Source organism: Aotus nancymaae, unplaced genomic scaffold, assembly GCF_030222135.1.
Source record: "Aotus nancymaae isolate 86718 unplaced genomic scaffold, 86718_ANA_hifiasm-v0.15.2.pri h1tg000007l, whole genome shotgun sequence".
In the NCBI taxonomy this organism is placed as follows: Eukaryota; Metazoa; Chordata; class Mammalia; order Primates; family Aotidae; genus Aotus; species Aotus nancymaae.
Window position 1 is genome coordinate 2,840,560 of NW_026988418.1, and position 20,144 is coordinate 2,860,703.

The window sequence follows — 20,144 nt, forward strand, 5'->3', positions numbered from 1 at the left end:
AAACATACAAGTTTAACACAGAACACTGGAAACAGAGTTCTCATCTCAGCCCTTTTGTAAGTTAGGGGTTTTCTGTCTTAGTACTACCTTTATAGTAGATGATAGCTCATTTTTGCATTACTTCTGTGATCCCTTTATGTGGGAGACCAATGTAAGAGGAAAATGCTAGTGTAGAAATAATAGGCTGGGTGCAGTGGCTCATGCCTATAATCCCAGCACTTTGGGAGGCCGAGGCGGGTGGATCACCTGAGGTCAGGAACTTGAAACCAGTCTGGCCAACATGGCAAAACCCCCTTTCTACTAAAAATACAAAAATTAGCGAGGCATCGTAGCACATGCCTGTAATCCCAGCTACTCGGGAGGCTGAGGCAGGAGAATCTCTTGAACCTGGCAGGCAGAAGTGCACTCCAGCTGAGATTGAGCCGCTGTACTCCAACCTGGGCAAAAATAGTGAGATTCCATGAGATTCCATTTCAAAAGAAAAAAAGGAAGAAAAGAAATAATAAACCTAAAATAGGAAAGTATCCTTTAGTTATAAATGCTTAGCATTTTTTTGCAAGATAGTTTCATTGAAAAGGTCAGAGTTAGATGGACTTTCTGAATAGACCAGTTTCAGGTTCTTAGAGAAGTCCTATGCATATCTTTTTTTTTTTTTTTTTTTTTTTAACTTCCTCAGAAATCCAGGATAAATTGGATCAAATGGTATTCTTCTGGGAGGACATCAAAGCTCGGGCTGAAGAGCGAGAAATCAAATTTCTTGATGTCCTCGAATTAGCAGAGAAGTTCTGGTATGACATGGCAGCTCTCTTGACCACCATCAAAGACACCCAGGATATCGTCCATGACTTGGAAAGCCCAGGCATTGATCCATCCATCATCAAACAACAGGTTGAAGCTGCTGAGGTAAGAAGGAAACAAAACCCTTTCTTTTAGGTGTTTGTCCTCTAGAAAAAGCACTTTATCAAATCAAAGTAAGGTATGTTAATTGTTTAGCCAGGCTGAGTACCTTAAAGGTTTTTTGAAGTTGTTTTGTTTTGTTTTTTGACACGGAGTTACACTCTTGTAGCCCAGGCTGGAGTGCAATGGTGCGATCTCAGCTCACTGCAACCTCTACCTCCCAGGTTCAAGTGGTTCTCCTGCCACAGCCTCCCAAGTAGCTGGGACTACAGGCATGCGCCACCATGCCTGGCTAATTTGTATTTTTAGTAGAGACGGGGTTTCACTGTGTTGACCAGGCTGGTCTCAAACTCATGACCTCAGGTGATCAACCTGCCTCGGCCTCCCAAAGTGCTGGAATTACAGGCGTGAGCCACTGCTCCAGGCCTAAAGTTTCTTTTTAAGTTGAGAAATTCTCCACTTGAAAAAAAACCTGCTCATTATAGTACGTTTTTTAAATACAGAAAAATGGATGGTAGAAAATAAAAATCAATTTTGGACTCATTATCTAGGGATAACAATTGTTACTTTGACATACTTTTTTCTAGTCTTTTGGGGCTTTTTTTTTTTTGAGACAGGGTCTCACTGTGTTACCCAGGCTGGATTGCAGTGGCACGATCTTGACTCACTGCAACTTCTACCTCCCAGGCTTGAGCAGTCCTCCTACATCAGCCTCCCTAGTAGCTGGGACTACGGTCACATGCCATCATGCCTGGCTAATTTTTTTAGTTTTTGTCGAGATGGGGTTTCGTTTGCCATGTTGCCCAGACTTGCCGTGAACTCCTGGGCTCAAGCAATCTTCCCACCTCAGCCTCCCAAAGTCCGGAATTACAGGTGTAAGCCACTGTGCCTGGCCCAAGAGTCTATTTTTTACTAACAATGTTTCTCACCTCATATTGTCCATTTAGCATAAGCCAAGCATATCTTGATGTTATTTCTCTTATTTCTTACTTTTATTTCAGCTATTTTTTCATATAGAAATTTTTTCCCTCCCAACCTTGGGTCAGTACCAATCCATGAGCCAGTTTTTAGGATCTGGCACAGAATTTTTTCAAGATCTACTGTCAGCACTTAAATTTGTGACTTGTACTGTATTATTTTACCCTTGATATGTTTCTCTGTAATAGACTTCTAGCTGTTGATTATAATTTCTTTGGAGGCAGGAAGGGATGAACCTTTGGTAAATTATTGATGCTCATGGCACCTTTTCTGTACTATTTTATATATACATACATCTATATGTCATATATATTTTATATATATGAAAAATAACCACTTAGAGTCTGAAGCTTTAGTGTCTAGATAAGTGAAACTGACAGTTATGTTGAGCATCTGCTATATAAATCACATTTATAAATTGGGGTATATAAATCACATTTGCAAAGTTTGAAAAGTTGTGTTTTGCTTTCTGTTTTGGCTTATATTCTGTTCATTTACATGTAGACTATTAAGGAAGAGACAGACGGTCTGCATGAGGAGCTGGAGTTTATTCGGATCCTTGGAGCGGATTTGATTTTTGCCTGCGGAGAAACTGAGAAGCCTGAAGTGAGGAAGAGCATTGATGAGGTGTGGAGAAACGGATGAGAAACAGTTAGAACATTAGTGGGCTCAGACTGAAGAGTGGTATTGATTGAAGAATCTGATTGAATGTTTTTCCCCTAGATGAATAGTGCTTGGGAGAACTTAAACAAAACATGGAAAGAGAGACTAGAAAAACTTGAGGATGCTATGCAAGCTGCTGTGCAGTATCAGGACACTCTTCAGGTGAGAGGCCAGGAGGTGACCACCAAGGAAATACAGGTTTTGTTTTTTGCCATTTTTGTCATTTTTGGAATTCAGCACAAGAGTGGATCACCTTCACAGGACTGCAGACCTAAGATAGTGCTATTTCCACAAATCTAGCTAAAGTTTCCCACTTGTAGTGAGAAAAAGTGGTGACATCTGTCTGAATTCCTACTCTTCCTGCCATTTTTATCATTGCCTGCTTATCAGAGTTAGCTTCATTCAGCTACATTGTGAAGCTGGTCTTACTCTGAAAGTCATTGCTTGCCAGAGGTTCCAAACCTAGGTTATCTTCAAGCACAATTTGGCTTGGCACAGTTGCTTTAGAACATCATGAGCTTGCTAGGTGGGATTGAGAAATCTTAGCTTTTATTCATATTTAGTATTTCCAAATTGTAGTTTATTTTGAACATTATCTTGATAATGTTGGCTCCATTATTAAATCAGCATATTAATAAAGATCGCTATTCCTTATCTGTGCCCCTTACCTAAAAATCACAAACAGCACAAGGTGCTTTGATTTATGTGTTCCTTTATTAGCAGGGATAATGCTAATTGTCTCCCAGATTCTTCTGGTTTTAATTTTGACTGTTCACGTGTCTTTTGTTCCAGGCTATGTTTGACTGGCTAGATAACACTGTGATTAAACTCTGCACCATGCCCCCTGTTGGCACTGACCTCAATACTGTTAAAGATCAGTTAAATGAAATGAAGGTTTGTATCTGGGTATGGCTTTTGAAGAAGAGTTGTTTTAGTTTTTAAAGGTTTGATTTGATGTTAATATTGAGTGTGTTTTTGACAGGAGTTCAAAGTAGAAGTTTACCAACAGCAAATTGAGATGGAGAAGCTTAATCACCAGGGTGAACTGATGTTAAAGAAAGCTACTGATGAGACGGACAGAGACATTATACGAGAACCACTGACAGAACTCAAACACCTCTGGGAGAACCTGGGTGAGAAAATTGCCCACCGACAGGTAAGGCAGGTTGTAGATGACATCAGTGAACTACTCTCTGCTCTTTTCTAATTTCCTAATGAATGTTCTCTTTCTATCTTTTCCTGAGTAGCACAAACTAGAAGGTGCTCTCTTGGCCCTTGGCCAGTTCCAACATGCCTTAGAGGAACTAATGAGTTGGCTGACTCACACTGAAGAGTTGTTAGATGCTCAGAGACCAATAAGTGGAGACCCAAAAGTCATTGAAGTTGAGCTCGCAAAACACCATGTAAGTATTTTCATTTTTGCATCTCTAACCCTATTGATTTGAGACCAGATATTGCCACCAGAAGCCTTTGAATGTTGTTTATACCTTAGAGGAACAAGTTTGATGATATCTATAGAGATAAATTACGTTGTTCAACATTTTTTAGGTCTTAAAAAATGATGTTTTGGCTCATCAAGCCACAGTGGAAACAGTCAACAAAGCTGGCAATGAGCTTCTTGAATCCAGTGCTGGAGATGATGCTAGCAGCTTAAGGAGCCGTTTGGAAACCATGAACCAATGCTGGGAGTCAGTGTTACAGAAAACAGAGGAGAGGGAGCAGCAGCTTCAGTCAACTCTGCAGCAGGTACATGTGACAGCCAAGTAAGGTAGGAAGAGCTATGCGGATAACAGAAAGCCTAAGTCAGAGAGAGGAGAACAATTTGAAAAGCAAAGAATCCCTTATGTCTTGAAGGGAAGGTTCATACTTTGTTGTAACTTATCTGGAAAGAACAGCTTTTGATTGGGTAGTTCTTTTTTGAATTAGTTTGTAGCTCAGTCTCTTTATTCACTATTCAGTTAGTAGATCTTCACTGTAACAGATTCCCTTTTTTTCTTGGATCAAGTCAGCTCTCTCCCTATTCAGCAATACCTTAGTCATATATAGTCAATTCATCTAATTATATCAGGCATCTATAATATGTTATAGTGAGGTCTGAAGGACTCTGCTAGATTCTTACAATAATATTGGCCCCATGCTAATCTAGCAACAGAACAGCTTTGCTGGAGAGCAGCCCAAAATTCCTCCCTCAAGATAAATTCCTCATATGATCATTCAGAAAGTTTACTTTTTAAGCTGAGAATTGACTACTGACATGGTTGATACATCTTTTTCTCAAAAGGCCCAAGGCTTCCACAGTGAAATTGAAGATTTCCTCTTGGAACTTACTAGAATGGAGAGCCAGCTTTCTGCATCTAAGCCCACAGGAGGACTTCCTGAAACTGCTAGAGAACAGCTTGATACACATATGGTAATAGCAATTTTTTGAAATTGAGCATAAGCATCCCATATTCAATAGCTTCTTTCCAAGTTCACAGTGATATGTCAATATGTATCTGGAAATCTATAGAGTAGTGCATTTTTACCAAAAATATAGTACAACCCTTGGGGATTGCTGCCTGTTACAGGTTTCTGATACCTTACAGTGGGCAGCAATAGTGACAGGGAAGGGCCAGCTGGAAATTTTGAGTTAATCAGTTTTATTGGCACACATATATTGACTCGAAGGTGACAGCATCAAGAAGACATCTGTATAACACAGATGTGTTTGTACTTAAGAAGAAAACTACTTAGTGGGGGTTTAGGGAAATCAAATAGTCACTGACAGTATTTCAAGAATGCATGCTAGAACAAAAAGCAACATGATTTCTAGGCCAATTTTTCATGGAAAGGGGAAATAGATTATTGGAGTCTTTTGGGGGATCTCTAATCCTTAAAAAATGTTTTTTTTTCTAAGGGTAATAAAATTATATTAATATTTTAATTTGTCACTTGTTATTTTATTTAGTAAAATATGTTAATATTCACATTTTAATACAAATTAATTTTAATATTAAGTAATTAGTATTTAGTTATTATAATTAATTTTATTATTAAGTATGGTGGGTTTCATTCCCTTATAGCTCAGCACTTGAACTGAATCCAAAAGAATGGCTTTTAATCAAGATGAGACCTTCCTGAACTTTCCCAGACTCTGCTACAGAATCTATATGTATGTCTCTTCCAGAGAATTGGTATAATTGATATCTTTCCTGCCTTTTCTTGTAGGAACTCTATTCCCAACTGAAAGCCAAGGAAGAGACTTATAATCAACTACTTGATAAGGGCAGACTCATGCTTCTAAGCCGTGACGACTCTGGGTCTGGCTCTAAGACAGAACAGAGTGTAACACTTTTGGAGCAGAAGTGGCGTGTGGTCAGCAGTAAGATGGAAGAAAGAAAGGTACAGTGTGTGATCCCCATGTTTGAGTAATTTGCTGAGTGATAACAATTGCCATCTTATTTATATGAAGATTTTTTGAAGACCAGGGTATTATAACAGAAGTTACAGAACTGATTTCATCTGTGTCAAGTTGCATTGATGGTATGTTTCTGCTGTTATAATTTTGCTTTTATAATTATTCATTCCTTAGCTGTTAAGACATTATTGCCAAGCCTGATGCAGTGGCTCATGCCTGTAGTCCCAGCACTTTGGGAGGCTGAGGCGGGTAGATCACCTGAGGTCGTGGGTTCAAGACCAGCCTAACCAACATGGAAAAACCCAGTCTCTACTAAAAATACACAATTAGTCGGGCATGGTGGCGCATGCCTGTAATCCCAGCTACTCAGGAGGCAGGGGCAGGAGAATCTCTTGAACCCAGGAGGTGGAGGTTGTGGTGAGCTGAGATCAGGCCATTGCACTCCAGCCTGGGCAACAAGAGTGAGACTCCGTCTCAAAAAAAAAAAAAAAAAGACATTACTGCCATTATTGCTCAGTGATGGGCTTTGTGTCCTATATTGATCACCAATTTGTGTTCCTACTTAAAAACAAGGTTTTGTTGGAGTTGATGTCTTGGGGTTGAGAGATTGGGGACAGGGCATGTAGCAACTATGACTAATAATTCCCCACAAGGAATTTGGTTCCTAATGTAAATGCAGTATGCAAGGAAATTTACTAAAAATCAGGAGAGAAGTAAATTGTATTACCTTTTCCGACTCTTCCTGAAAAATCAAATTCTCTTTTCTACAAAAGTAAGAAACTTGATTAGGGATCAAAGTGCCCAAAAAGATTGTTTTTTATGAGTACAGAGCTTCACTGTATTTTTTGCTGGTCAGATCAAGTATGAAATATATATATATACATACAAACCTGTTGGCAACATTAACTCAATGAATAGTTATTGAGCAAGTGTATGCCAAGCACTGTGCTAGATTTATGGTGGAAACACTAAAGGCATTGACCCTATCATTGGGAAATTAATGGACAGAAGGGCATAAAACAAATGAATGAACATCTTGAGAGAAGCATTGATTTCCTAAAAACCTTCTAGCATGGGGTTGTGTATATGGTTATATAAAGAATGACCAAAAGACTTACCTGTATGCTAATCCTTGGACAGGGCCAGGCCTGGTGGCTCACACTTGTTATTCCATCACTTGGGAGGCTGATGGAGGAGGATTGCTGAAGGCCAGGAGTTTGAGACCAGACTGGACAATATAGCAAGACCCCATCTCTACAAAAATATTTAAAAATCAGCCAGGTGTGGAGGCACATGCCTGTAGTCCTAGCTACTTGGGAGGCTGAAGCAGGAGGATCGCTTGAGCCTGGAGGGTTGAGGCTGCAGTGAACTGTGATGGTGCTACCGCATTCTAGCCTGGGTGACAGCAAGAACCTGTCTCAAAAAAAAAACAAAAACTAATCCTTGGACAGGCTGTCATCCATAGATCCTGCAGAAGGCAAAGCTAAGACTAAATAAACTGAGACAAATTCTAGCTCATAACCAAGAAATTTCCAGAGGGTTTTCTCATAGTTGAGCAAAATACCTCAAGACATAGTTGCCCATCATCAGAATTGGTCAGGCAAAAGCTGAGTGTCAAGTATAGTTTATTATTTTGCAGGAACATTACCTTCAGAATCAGTAAAATCAATTATTAAATGTGTATAGTGCTATATTTAAAAAATATAAAGAATATGTAGATATAAAGAATATAAAGATGTAAATTAGATATAAAAATATGTCCTTTTTATATCTGTAAAGTAGATATACAAATATAAAGAATATGGAGAACATAAAGAATATGTAGATAGAATGATATGGAAAGAATTCCTACTATCTAGGAACTTGTAATATATTAATTGATAAACTTTTTATATATTTGAGGTGAATTTCATTTTTTCACCTGACTTGTTTACATGTACATTTTTATAACACTTATTATAATGGGTTTATTTTGGTGGGGGGGCAGGGTTACAAAAATAACCTGAAAGCACAAGGAGGAAAATAAAAATTATATATACCCTGGTCAGGTAGAATTAACAACAGTTAACATTTGTAGTGTACATCTTTGAGTTTTTTATGTCAATATTTCGGAAATACTCATTTTTGTCGGCCTATCATTTTTACTTTGCCCATGTAGTAGGTGGGCCAGAGGCAAAAGTCATCACCAAGAGTTTAGTGTAGGTATCTGAGGATGGAGCTTATGAACTCTGTGGGATTGAAGTGTACTTGTGGGGAGTAGCCTTTTCCCCAAATGAGCCGTTGTTGTTGCCATCCTTAGGTAAATGGAAGTATCTGAAACTCTACATCTAGTGTTGTCAGATTTTTGCCTGGACTGTCTTGGCTTCTTTCATTACCTCTTCTTCTTACAGCATAGGCATAATTTTCAGACTCATATTTTCATATGCCATATTTTCTGAAAACATGTATTTAAACAAAGAGTATTACATTAAACATCATTTTTTATAGTAAATTGCTTTTCGTTTAGCTGTTTTTATACCACAAAAAGTACATTAAAGGAAACTGAAAATTGCCCAAAGTAGGTTGCAGATCCTGCAGCTGTCACCACTAAAGGGTTTACTCACTTTACCGTTACTGAATACTCTTATTCCCATTCCAGGAAGTGGAGAGTAGCAGAGAAAGGAACTTAGCTGCTTATTGTGCTCTCTTTCCTTTTCCATGTACAGAGTTCTTGCCCACTTGCTTCAGACACTAGTATTAAAATGTCTCCTTCTTTACAAACAAAGCATGTTTGGAGATTGATTAAATGAGGCTTCCTTTTTAGAGGTCATTTCATTTGGTGAATTCATGCCTTTGTCATTAAAGCTATAATTCCTGAAAATGGCACTTTTTCTTTGTGTGTGTGTGTTTTACTTGAAATTCAGTCAAAGCTGGAAGAGGCCCTCAACTTGGCAACAGAATTCCAGAATTCCCTACAAGAATTTATCAACTGGCTCACTCTAGCAGAGCAAAGTTTAAACATCGCTTCTCCACCAAGCCTGATTCTAAATACTGTCCTTTCCCAAATAGAAGAGCACAAGGTAACTGATATTATGATGCTGCCTTCTTTTTGAAAGCACTAATTGAAAGAAATGCCTCTTTATCTTATTTTAAGCTTAAAAAGAGCACTATTGTTCCCTCAGGTTTTTGCTAATGAAGTAAATGCTCATCGAGACCAGATCATTGAGCTGGATCAAACTGGGAATCAATTAAAGTTCCTTAGCCAAAAACAGGATGTTGTTCTGATCAAGAATTTGTTGGTTAGCGTGCAGTCTCGATGGGAAAAGGTTGTCCAGCGATCTATTGAAAGGGGGCGATCACTAGATGATGCCAGGAAGCGGGCAAAACAAGTAAGTTGGGGAAGAAAGATAATAATTCACTGACGACTCTTGGGCTGCATGTACTGAGTCTCTGCAATGATTCTCAAACATGCTATATAGTGTATATACTCATTCCTGTTAACTTATTTCTTACTTAATTTTAGTTCCATGAAGCTTGGAAAAAACTGATTGACTGGCTAGAAGATGCAGAGAGTCACCTGGACTCAGAACTAGAGATATCCAATGACCCTGACAAAATTAAACTTCAACTTTCTAAGCATAAGGTAAAGCAGTTAATTGCTCTTAGTTCCCAAGCATGGTATTCGCTAAAGCTTATGCTTGCCAAAAATAAAAATCAGAGTTAGTAAAAAGAAGACCAATTGGTTAATGTTTAAAAGTCAAGATGATGAAGCCAGGGATCCATTTTATATATAGACAGTCTAATCATGTTATTTGCTCATTTAAATAACAGTTTAAGCAAAGTAGTTTAGGAGTAACTAGAGTTAAAACTGTAGGCTTTTACAGATTGTCAGACACTTCTGTATATGGTATAAGCAAAACATTATAAATTTCTTAGGGATAAGCTATGGTTAATTTTAGTTCAACAAAAGTGGTGATGTTCATACTTTATTTGGTTTCTAGCCTGCAAATTCAGATTCTTTTGTTCCAAATCAAAATGTCATCTGACTTTTAACACTTTTTTTTTTCTTTTCTTTCTGGAAACATAGGAGTTTCAGAAAACTCTTGGTGGCAAGCAGCCTGTGTATGATACCACAATTAGAACTGGCAGAGCACTGAAAGAAAAGACTTTGCTTTCCGAAGATACTCAGAAACTTGACAATTTCCTAGGAGAAGTTAGAGACAAATGGGATACTGTTTGTGGCAAGTCTGTGGAGCGGTGAGCATGAATGTCTCCTTCAGGGCTCTAACTGGGATCCCAAAAGTAAGAGGCTGTTACCAGATTCTATAAAATGGTGTTAAAGCTAATGTATCAGTAAGAGGTTTTGTACCATCTTAACACCACCTGTTAGTTCAAAGAGCATTGTAAAGTAATTTGAATAAAATATATTAAAATTCTTATTTTAAACTTGAACCTTACTATATTAGAGGCCCATAAAATCAAACCAACAATAATAGAAGATTGGTAACTCAGAAATATTTGTAAATCATCAATGTGTAGTACCAACAGCTGTCTTATTCACTGCTCTTGAACACTCCAGAGCCTCTACATGCATTACCTCATGTAACCATAATGATACCTGACCTTTGCTGGGCAATTATGATAATTTAATCCTCATAACCACTGAGATGGGTGCTACTTTTAGTGCTATTTTACAGATCAGAACATAATCACAAAGAGGTTCTTAACTCCCCTAAGGTCACTCAGCTACTATACTGTCAGAGCTGAGGTTTAAACCACAACAGTTTGGTTCTAAAAGTTGTACTTCTATCTATTTATACCCACTATACCATGCTAAATATTACAGTATTGCCACCCTATTTGTACTTTCCCCCTCACCTTTTTTTTAATTTTATTTTTTGGCTTTTTGAGACAGTGTCTAGCTCTTTTGCCCAGGCTGGAGTGCAGAGCTTACTGCAGCCTCCAACTCCTAGGCTCAAGTGATCCTCCCACCTCAGACTCTTGAGTAGCTCAGACTACAGGCTTGTGCCACCATGTCCGGCTAATGTTTTTGGATTTTTTTTTTTTTTGGTGACGGATTCTCGCTCTGTCACCCAGTATGGAGTGCAGTGGCACTATCTCAACTCACTGCAACCTCTGCCTCCCAGGTTCAAGCAATTTTCCTGCCTCAGCCTCCCAAGTAGCTGGGACTACAGGGTGCACGCCACCACACCCAGCTAATTTTTTAAAATATTTTTAGTGGAGACGGGGTTTCACCGTCTTGGCCAGGCTGGTCTCAAACTCCTGACCTCATGATCTGCCTGCTTCGGCCTCCCAAAGTGCTGAGATTACAGGCATGAGCCACAATGCTCGACCATTGTTTATTATTTTAGTAGAGACAAGGTCTTGCAATTGCCCATGCTGATCTCTAACTCCTGACCTCAAGTGATCTTCCCACCTTGGCCTGACAAAGTGCTGGGATTACAAGCGTGAGCCAACACTTGGCCTGTGTGCCAGTTTTTTTAAATGAGGTGACTGAGGTTCAAGGAGGTGAAGAAACAGCCTAGGGTCAGACTACTGATATTGAGCTAGGAGTTGAACTCCTGACTCTAGATCATTACCAAAACCATCATGTTTTACTTGGAATGGTATAAAGTGATTAACACAGACGTTGGGTTGTTAGGGTGTGCCTGTATGACACTGGATTATAAGATGCCCAAAGGGTGTATCTACTGTCCCCTGTGCTACCCTTAATCCTTTCTAGAGGGTGGTTTGATTTACAGTGTCTCACCATCTCTTCTTAGTCACTTTTTACTCTAACTGTTCAAACGTAGAAGTTACTCTATATAATGCAGAGTTCAAGCAACATTCCCTTTCAGCAGGCAGAATTGTGGGCCGTTCATAAAAGGAATCCCTAAGAATGGTAGCATTTGTGTGCATTTCTCAGGCAGCACAAGTTGGAGGAAGCCCTGCTCTTTTCTGGTCAGTTCATGGATGCTTTGCAGGCCTTGGTCGACTGGTTATACAAGGTGGAGCCACAGCTGGCTGAGGACCAGCCTGTGCACGGCGACCTCGACCTCGTCATGAACCTCATGGATGCACACAAGGTAGGGGCAAGGTCTGGGCTACATGGAGTGCAGTGCCCTAGGGTCTTCTACATGCTGCCTTCTGCCTTTCTTTCTAGGGGAGAAAGAGGCTGACAGTTGCTCTGTGTGTTTAAACAAACTGTTGCTGAGATTCTGCATTAGTCACAAAGAATTTACCAAAATTGGTTTGATTCAGATTTGGCAGTGTGTAAACTTCACTTCAAGGATGCCCCTCTTCCTGTTTGTTTTTCTCAGTTGAGTTACAAAATGAATTTAAATTTCAGCAGAAACCCATAAGATATCCATTTCCACTGACTCCTAAAATGGAAATTAGTGATTTTTTTTAAGCCACTTCTGAACCTAAAAATCCTAACACCACACATGGCAATATTTAACATAATCTCTATCTGTCATGTTGAACTGTGTAACGTCCTCCTGTTTCAGCACAAAACATTGAACTTTACCTTGAAATTACAACAGATTCTTTTTTTTTTTTTTTTTTTTTTTTTTTTTTTGAGACAGAGTCTCACTCTGTCACCAGGCTGTAGTGCAGTGGCACCATCTTGGCTCACTGCAGCCTTAGCCTCCTGGGTTCAAGTGATTCTTCTCCTTCAGCCTCCTGAGTAGCTGAGACTATAGGCACATGCCACCATGCCTGGCTAATTTTTGTATTTTTAGTAGAGATGGGGTTTCACCATGTTGGCCAGGATGGTCTCGATCTCTTGACCTCATGATCCACCTGCCTCGGCCTCCCAAAGTGCTGGGATTACAGGTGTGAACCACCGTGCTCAGCCACAACAGATTCTTATGTGCACAGCAGATATGTTATTTCCCATAATTCTGGAAACATTCATATGATGATTACCATTTTACAGATGAAGAAACTGGGCCTCAAGCAACTTTTCAAAATTATGTATCTCCTAAATGTCTGAGCTAGCATTTAGAGCCACATTTTCTGGTGGGTTTTTTTTTCTTTTTCTTTCTTTCTTTCTTTTTTTTTTTTTTTTTTTTTTTAAATGAAATTGGGTCTCACCATGTTGCTCAGGCTGGTCTTGAACTCCTGGGCTCAAGCAATCCTTTCATCTTGGCCTCCCAAAATGCTGGGATTACAGGCATAAGCCATGGCACCCAGCCTGGCGGTTGTTTCTTATACATTGTTCTGCCTCCTTCTGTGCGTAAAAGACAGATGTTTAGAACCTACCAAGGAAATCCAGGGGTTTCTCTTCTTGGACTCAAAACATTCCTCAAACTAATTCTCCTATTTTCTTTTCTAGGTTTTCCAGAAGGAACTGGGAAAGCGAACAGGAACTGTTCAGGTCCTAAAGCGGTCAGGGCGAGAGCTGATTGAGAATAGTCGAGATGATACCACTTGGGTAAAAGGGCAGCTCCAGGAACTGAGCACTCGCTGGGACACTGTCTGTAAACTCTCTGTTTCCAAACAGAGCCGGCTTGAGCAGGCCTTAAAACAGGTAAGAGACATTTGCTGTTTCAACCCAAGGGATGGATCTGAATGGATTTATTTTTTCTTTTATGAGAATTTGTTCCAGCCAGTCTTGAAATAAACATAACAGTTGAAAAATTGATATTCTGAATGTTCTATAAGACTTTAACATTCATTTTGAGAAATAATGAATTCAGTTGATTTTCAAAGCCACGAATGAAAGATAACCTTTGTAGAATTTCGATGAGGCCATGAAACATCTGAATGAACACTGGACCCTTTCCCTGGCATGTCCCAGTTTCTAGGTCCTTGGCTGCAGAGAGAGTTCAGTCTTTTGTGCTTGGTTATTTTAGGCGGAAGAGTTTCGGGACACAGTCCACATGCTGTTGGAGTGGCTTTCTGAAGCAGAGCAAACGCTTCGCTTTCGGGGAGCACTTCCCGATGACACAGAGGCCCTGCACACTCTCATTGACACCCATAAGGTAATCCAGCCTTGGGGATTTGTGACCTCATGCTACCCACCACCATGAGGGCTGCCTGCCACTAACCGAAAGCAACTTTTTCTTGGAAATACCAGAACTCACATGAAAAGGAACAAAACCAGAGTGGGCCTAGCCCATTGGTTTAGCAGGAATGGAGAGGGAAGTGACTGATGGGTTTTGTGACACCTTAAACATTAACATTCATTCATTTATTCTTATAAAAGTAATACATGCTGGTTGTAAACAAGTTGTAAAAAGATGGTATTATATGAGCTGGGTGCGGTGGCTCACGCCTGTAATCCCATCACTTTGGGAGGCCGAGGCGGGTGGATCACAAGGTCAAGAGATCGATACCATCCTGGTCAACATGGTGAAACCCCATCTCTACTAAAAATACAAAAAATTAGCTGGGCATGGTGGTGTGTGCCTGTAATCCCAGCTACTCAGGAGACTGAGGCAGGAGAATTGCCTGAACCCAGGAGGCGGAGGTTGCGGTGAGCCGAGATCGTGCCATTGCACTCCAGCCTGGGTAACGAGCAAAACTCCGTCTCAAAAAAAAAAAAAAAAAAAAAAAAAGATGGTATTATATATTTTAAAAAATGTGGACTATTTCATCTTCTTTTTTTTTGGAGACAGAGTTTCGCTCTTGTTACCCAGGCTGGAGTGCAATGACACGATCTCGGCTCACCGCAACCTCCACCTCCTGGGTTCAGGCAATTCTCCTGCCTCAGCCTCCTGAGTAGCTGGGATTACAGGCACGCACCACCATGCCCAGCTAATTTTTTGCATTTTTAGTAGAGACGGGATTTCACCATGTTGACCAGGATGGTCTCGATCTCTTGACCTCGTGATCCACCTGCCTCGGCCTCCCAAAGTGATGGGATTACAGGTGTGAGCCACCGCACCCGGCCTATTTCATCTTCTTTACTCCTCACCTGCATATGCCTTTGTTTGCCTTGCCTTATATTACCAGCTTTAGGCCCTGACCTGACCCCCCAGAACCACTTACAAAGCTGTAGAATATGGTGCAGTATCTGGGGTCTCAGTCTGTCCTAATGAGGTGGGAAATGTTGTTTTCCCTTTTTAATTTTTATCCACCCAGAGATTTTAATCTTGGTTTTGTTGTTATATTCTGTTACGGGTTTTTTTAAATATTATGGGTTTTTTTGTTTTGTTTTGTTTTTTAGTAGTAGATCCAAAATATTATCGTTCTTACAATTATATTTTTCCATTATAAATATGTTTACCAATATGAAATGAATAAATGAAAAATGGGATTAAAAAAGAGAGAGAAACTAACTCAAATAGGAAAAAGGGGGCATACCTCTGTGTATCCTATTCTTTGTTGTCATCTCCACCAGAGAAAGTCATTCTTGTGTAAACCCCTTACCTTCCCATATCTTTTAGAATTAAAATGCCATAGATAACTAAGTACAGCCATTTACAGGTCTGTGTCAACACATGAAGGAAAAAGAAAACATTGAAATATTTCCCCCCTCAGTGTAAACTAACAGTACTGCTAATGTAGACTTCGTAAGTTTTTTTTTTTTCAAATCTTTTTTGTTTAGGAATTCATGAAGAAAGTGGAAGAAAAGCGAGTGGATGTTAACTCAGCGGTAGCCATGGGAGAAGTCATCCTGGCTGTCTGTCACCCTGATTGCATCACAACGATCAAACACTGGATCACCATCATCCGAGCTCGCTTTGAGGAGGTGAGTCCCCAAGTTCAGAGGAGGCCTGCACACGCCCAGTAAACTATCACTATAGTATGGTATTTTTCCCCCAGGTAAGGAATCTTTCACTCACCGTGAATATCTCAGCAAATACCGTTAGCATTTTAGTAAAAACTGTTTTCTTGGTAATGTGTGGCAACCTAGAGGAGTAGTGTTGGCATAGTGCTATGTTAATAGTGACTTCCAGCGGACATGTTGTGTGTAGCGTCCCATCCTTCCTGGGAATAACTTTTAACAGGATGTACAGCTGACCCTTGAATAACAAGGGCCAGCTGTGCATTGGAAACAGTGTTTCCACTGCACAGGTCCAATTATATGCAGATATTCAGTAAATACAGTTAGCCCTCCATGTTGGTGGGGCCCACATTCACAGTCAAACACAGATAGGAAATACAATATTCACAAGAAGCAAAGCCTATGTATACAGAGGGCAGACTTTTCAAGGTTCCACAAAACCAATTACAGGCCTTGAGTATGCATGAATTTTAGTATCCACAGGTGGTACTGGGACCAGTCTCCCGTGGATACCAAGGAACAGCTATAGTAGATTTGCTTTCAGGAGGGCTGATATTTTATTCCAGCTCTTATTCCAGTTGTCACTAGGGTAATAGTGAAGCCTCTTGACTGTTTGGGTGGTCTCTCCTCTAAAAAGTCATTATGTTAGGGCTGGGTGTTCATGCCTGTAATCCTAGCACTTTGAAGAGGCTAATGCAGGCAGATCATGAAGTCAGGAGTTCAAGAGCAGCTTCACCAACATGGTGAAACCTCATCTCTACTAAAAATACAAAAATTAGCCAGGCACGGTGGTGCGGGCCTGTAATCCCAGCTGCTCGGGAGACTGAGGCAGGAGAATCACTTGAACCCGGAAGGCGGAGATTGTGATGAGCTGAGATTGCACCACTGCACTGCACTCCAGCCTGAGTAACAGAGCGAGTCTCCGTCTCAAAAAAAAAAAAAAGTCATTGTGTTGGCTGGGAGAATAGTGGATCATGCCTGTAATCCTAGAATTTTGGGAGGCTGAGGTGGGTGGATTATCTGAGCTCAGGAGTTCAACACGAGGCTGGGCAACATGGTGAAACCCGTCTCTACAAAATTACAAAATTAGCCATGGCATGGTGGTGCAGGTCTGTAATTGCAGCTACTTGGAAGGCTGAGGCAGGAGAATCACTTGAACCCAGGAGGCAGAGGTTGCAGGGAGCCAAGATTGTGCCATTGCACCCCAGCCTTGGTGACAGAGCCAGAGTATGTCTCAAAAAAATAAAGAGTATGTCTCAAAAAAAATAAAATAAATAAAAATAAAAAGTCATTGTGAAAATCAGATGAAAAAGGGCTTTGGAAACAAAAGGATATGCTTGACTGAAAGAGGCCATGGTTTTCTTCTTTTTCCACAGGTCCTCACATGGGCTAAGCAGCACCAGCAGCGTCTTGAAACAGCTCTGTCAGAACTGGTGGCTAACGCTGAGCTCCTGGAAGAACTTCTGGCATGGATCCAGTGGGCTGAGACTACCCTCATTCAGCGGGATCAGGAGCCAATCCCGCAGAATATTGACCGAGTGAAAGCCCTTATCGCTGAGCATCAGGTGTCTTGACCTCACTGTGTGGTTACTGGTAGTTTCTGTGTTGGTCATGGATACCAAGTCCTTTGTCCTGTGTATTTGTTTTTAAATAGCTGCTTAACACATTACCACAGACTTAGCACCTTAAAACAAGACATACTTACCTCATGGTTACTGTGTGTCAGATATCTGGGCATGAGTTAACTAGGTCTTCCTGGAGTCTCACCAGGCAGAAATCAAGGTGTCAGCTAGTACTACAGTCTTATTTAAAGTTCAGGGTCCTCTTCTAGCCTCACTCAGGATGTTGACAGAATCCAGATCCTGGTAGATGCAGGACTGAGGTCTCTACTTTCTCACTGGTTCTCAGCTAGGAGTTGCTCTTGGCTCCTAGAGGCCCCCTCAGGTCTTAGCCACACAGCCAGCAGGAGAAACTGTCCAAGGTGCTATATGGAGTTTTGAAATGTAATGGAGAATGAAATGTAATTAAAGGAGTGAATATTCCATCATTTGCCCACACTCAAGAGAAGGGGATTACATAGAGTATACACACTAGAAGTGGGAATCTTGGGGGCCTTCTTGGAGAAGTCTGCCTGCCACAGCCTGTTTTTATTGACCATCATCTGAGCCAAGGGCCCACTGGTCTATCCCCATTATATCTGGTTCAGAAACTCTCGAATGAACCCAGTGATCAGTGAAGGTGCACATCAGACTAAACAATGGAGGAAAGTTGAGTTGAGCTATCTTCATAATATATCTAATATATCCTTTAGAGGCAAATACCATTTTTTTTTCTTTTTTCTTTTTCACTGTCTCTAGTAATGGCTATAAGTAAGGCAAATACCATTTTTAATCATGATTATTTACACTGAATTCAAGCGTGAATCATGATTAGTTATACTGTAGACTATAATGGTCTTTTTAGTTTATATAAACAATTACCCCAGCAAGGGAGAACTTACTATACAGTTTTTCCACTTTATGATGGTGCAAAGGTTATATGTATTCAGTAGAAACCATGCAGTTCGAGGCCAGGAGCAGTGGCTCCCATCTGTAATCCCCGCACTTTGGGAGTCTGAGGCGGTCAGATCTCTTGAGCTCAGGAGTTTGAGACCAGCCTAGCCAACACGGTGAAACCCCGTCTCTACTAAAAATATAAAAATTAGTCGGGTGTGGTAGTGGTTGTCTGTAAACCTAGCTACTCAGGCGGCTAAGGCAGGAGAATCACTGGAACCAGTGAGGCAGAGGTTGCAGTAAGCAGAGATTGCACCATTGCACTCCAGCCTGGGTGACAGAGCAAGACTCCATCTCAAAAAACAAACAAAGAAACCATTCACTTTGAGTACCCATACAACCATTCTGTCTTTCACTTTGATTACATGAGATAGTCAACACTTTATTATAAAATAGGCTTTGTGTTAGATGATTTTGCCTAACTATAGGTTAACAACATGTTTTGAGTATGTTTAAGGTAGGCCAGGCTAAGCTATGATGTTCCATAGTTGAGGTGTGTTATATTTTCAACTTAACGATGGGTTTATCAAGGTGTAACTTTGTTGTAAGTTGAGGAGCACCTGTCCTTCCTATGGGATGTACCTATATTGACACCTCCTCTCTGAAAGATTATCTTCTTCCTATTCAGTTCCTCTCCTTTCTGTTTTCCCCCCCTCCCCTGTGTCTTCGGTCTCTCCCTGTTTACTCTTTCATCTAAAGCTTCCAGATATGCCCTTCCAACCCAGTGTTCCCCTCAAGTTACCATTGTGTTGCCTCCTTCCATTTTCAGCTACGCTTCTTGTTCCCTATCTCATCTCCTTTTTTCTCATCACTCCCCAGGTCCCTGTGGTCTGGCTGACACTGTTCTGGTCACATTCCACTGGCTAAATCCACTAAATCCAGCAGATGTTTTTCAGTCTTTATTTTGTTTGACATGTGACATAGCTGGCTCTTCATTCCTTCCCAAAACTTTCCTTTTGACTTCTGTGTCCTTTAATCTTTGTGTTTTCCTCTGATCTCTCTGACCATTCCTTTTTAGCCTTCTTAGCTAGTTCCTCTTCCCTGCCTATTAATGTTGTTCCCTTATGTCTCATGCTTGATGCTCTCCTCACACTGCTGAGATTTATCTAGTCTAACAACATAAGCTATTACCTATAAAGCTTCTGCATCTTTTTCATCTCCAGCACCATCATCTCCTAAAGTTCAGACATACAGTAAACTAGAAGCAGCTCTAAAATTACACTTTATCTTTGCCTCCTTGCCTGACGCCACTTGTCCGTTCCAGATCTGCCTCCCCTTTCCTCATTCAGAAGCCTGTGATGTCTGGAGTTACTCCTTTTCCTATTCCCCCTACATCTAGCCACTCACCAAGGCTTGTCAGTCCTACTTTCAAAATACCTCTTGGCTCCATCTTTCCTGACCTGGCTCTGGCCCTCACCATGTTTTGCCTCAGTTACTGCAGTGATTTCTTGACCTGTCTTCTCACTGCTAGCCACTCCCCATCCCACACTCCCCCCTGCCCCCATTTACATCACTCCACCTTGTACACCGAAGCGAAAGTGATAGCTCGAAAGCATAGTTCTGATCTTGTCTCTTCCCTGGATCGAAATCCTTCAGTTGCCCCCCATTGCTCTCAGAATAAAGGGCCAATTTTTAGCCTGACACAGAAGCCTTTTGTGATCTGTCTCCTGCCTGCCTCTCCGACCCTGCCTCTTGCCAGTCCTCTGATTGCATCCTCTGCAGAACCAATGAGTGGAAGGGTCCTGGTCACAGCACTGTCAGCCATCTCTGGCTCTGTTTAGGTTGCACCCTCTTCTAGGACTGCCCTCCCACCATTTGTTGACTTATTTCTTCATTCCTCAGTGTGTCAGTCCATTTGCATTGCTATAAAGGAATTCCTGAGACTAGGTAATTTATAAAGAAAATAGGTTTGTTTTGGCTTACAGTTCTACAGGCTGTACAG

General features: G+C 40.8%; 1 protein-coding gene across 16 annotated transcripts in view; it reads left to right on the plus strand.

Annotated features, from left to right (window-relative positions):
• The window catches only part of MACF1 (microtubule actin crosslinking factor 1), a 329,515-nt gene that overhangs the window by 281,820 nt on the left and 27,551 nt on the right, over positions 1-20,144 (plus strand). For all 16 annotated transcript variants that reach the window (XM_064372195.1, XM_064372194.1, XM_064372199.1 and 13 more), the window contains 18 exons: positions 677-903; positions 2,380-2,502; positions 2,599-2,700; positions 3,331-3,432; positions 3,521-3,694; positions 3,786-3,941; positions 4,087-4,284; positions 4,820-4,948; positions 5,746-5,919; positions 8,839-8,994; positions 9,097-9,303; positions 9,438-9,557; positions 10,002-10,171; positions 11,841-12,000; positions 13,254-13,448; positions 13,774-13,902; positions 15,471-15,614; positions 17,027-17,215. In XM_064372195.1, the coding sequence (XP_064228265.1) occupies positions 677-903; positions 2,380-2,502; positions 2,599-2,700; positions 3,331-3,432; positions 3,521-3,694; positions 3,786-3,941; positions 4,087-4,284; positions 4,820-4,948; positions 5,746-5,919; positions 8,839-8,994; positions 9,097-9,303; positions 9,438-9,557; positions 10,002-10,171; positions 11,841-12,000; positions 13,254-13,448; positions 13,774-13,902; positions 15,471-15,614; positions 17,027-17,215 (2,855 nt within the window). The remainder of the gene's footprint in view (positions 1-676; positions 904-2,379; positions 2,503-2,598; positions 2,701-3,330; positions 3,433-3,520; positions 3,695-3,785; positions 3,942-4,086; positions 4,285-4,819; positions 4,949-5,745; positions 5,920-8,838; positions 8,995-9,096; positions 9,304-9,437; positions 9,558-10,001; positions 10,172-11,840; positions 12,001-13,253; positions 13,449-13,773; positions 13,903-15,470; positions 15,615-17,026; positions 17,216-20,144) is intronic.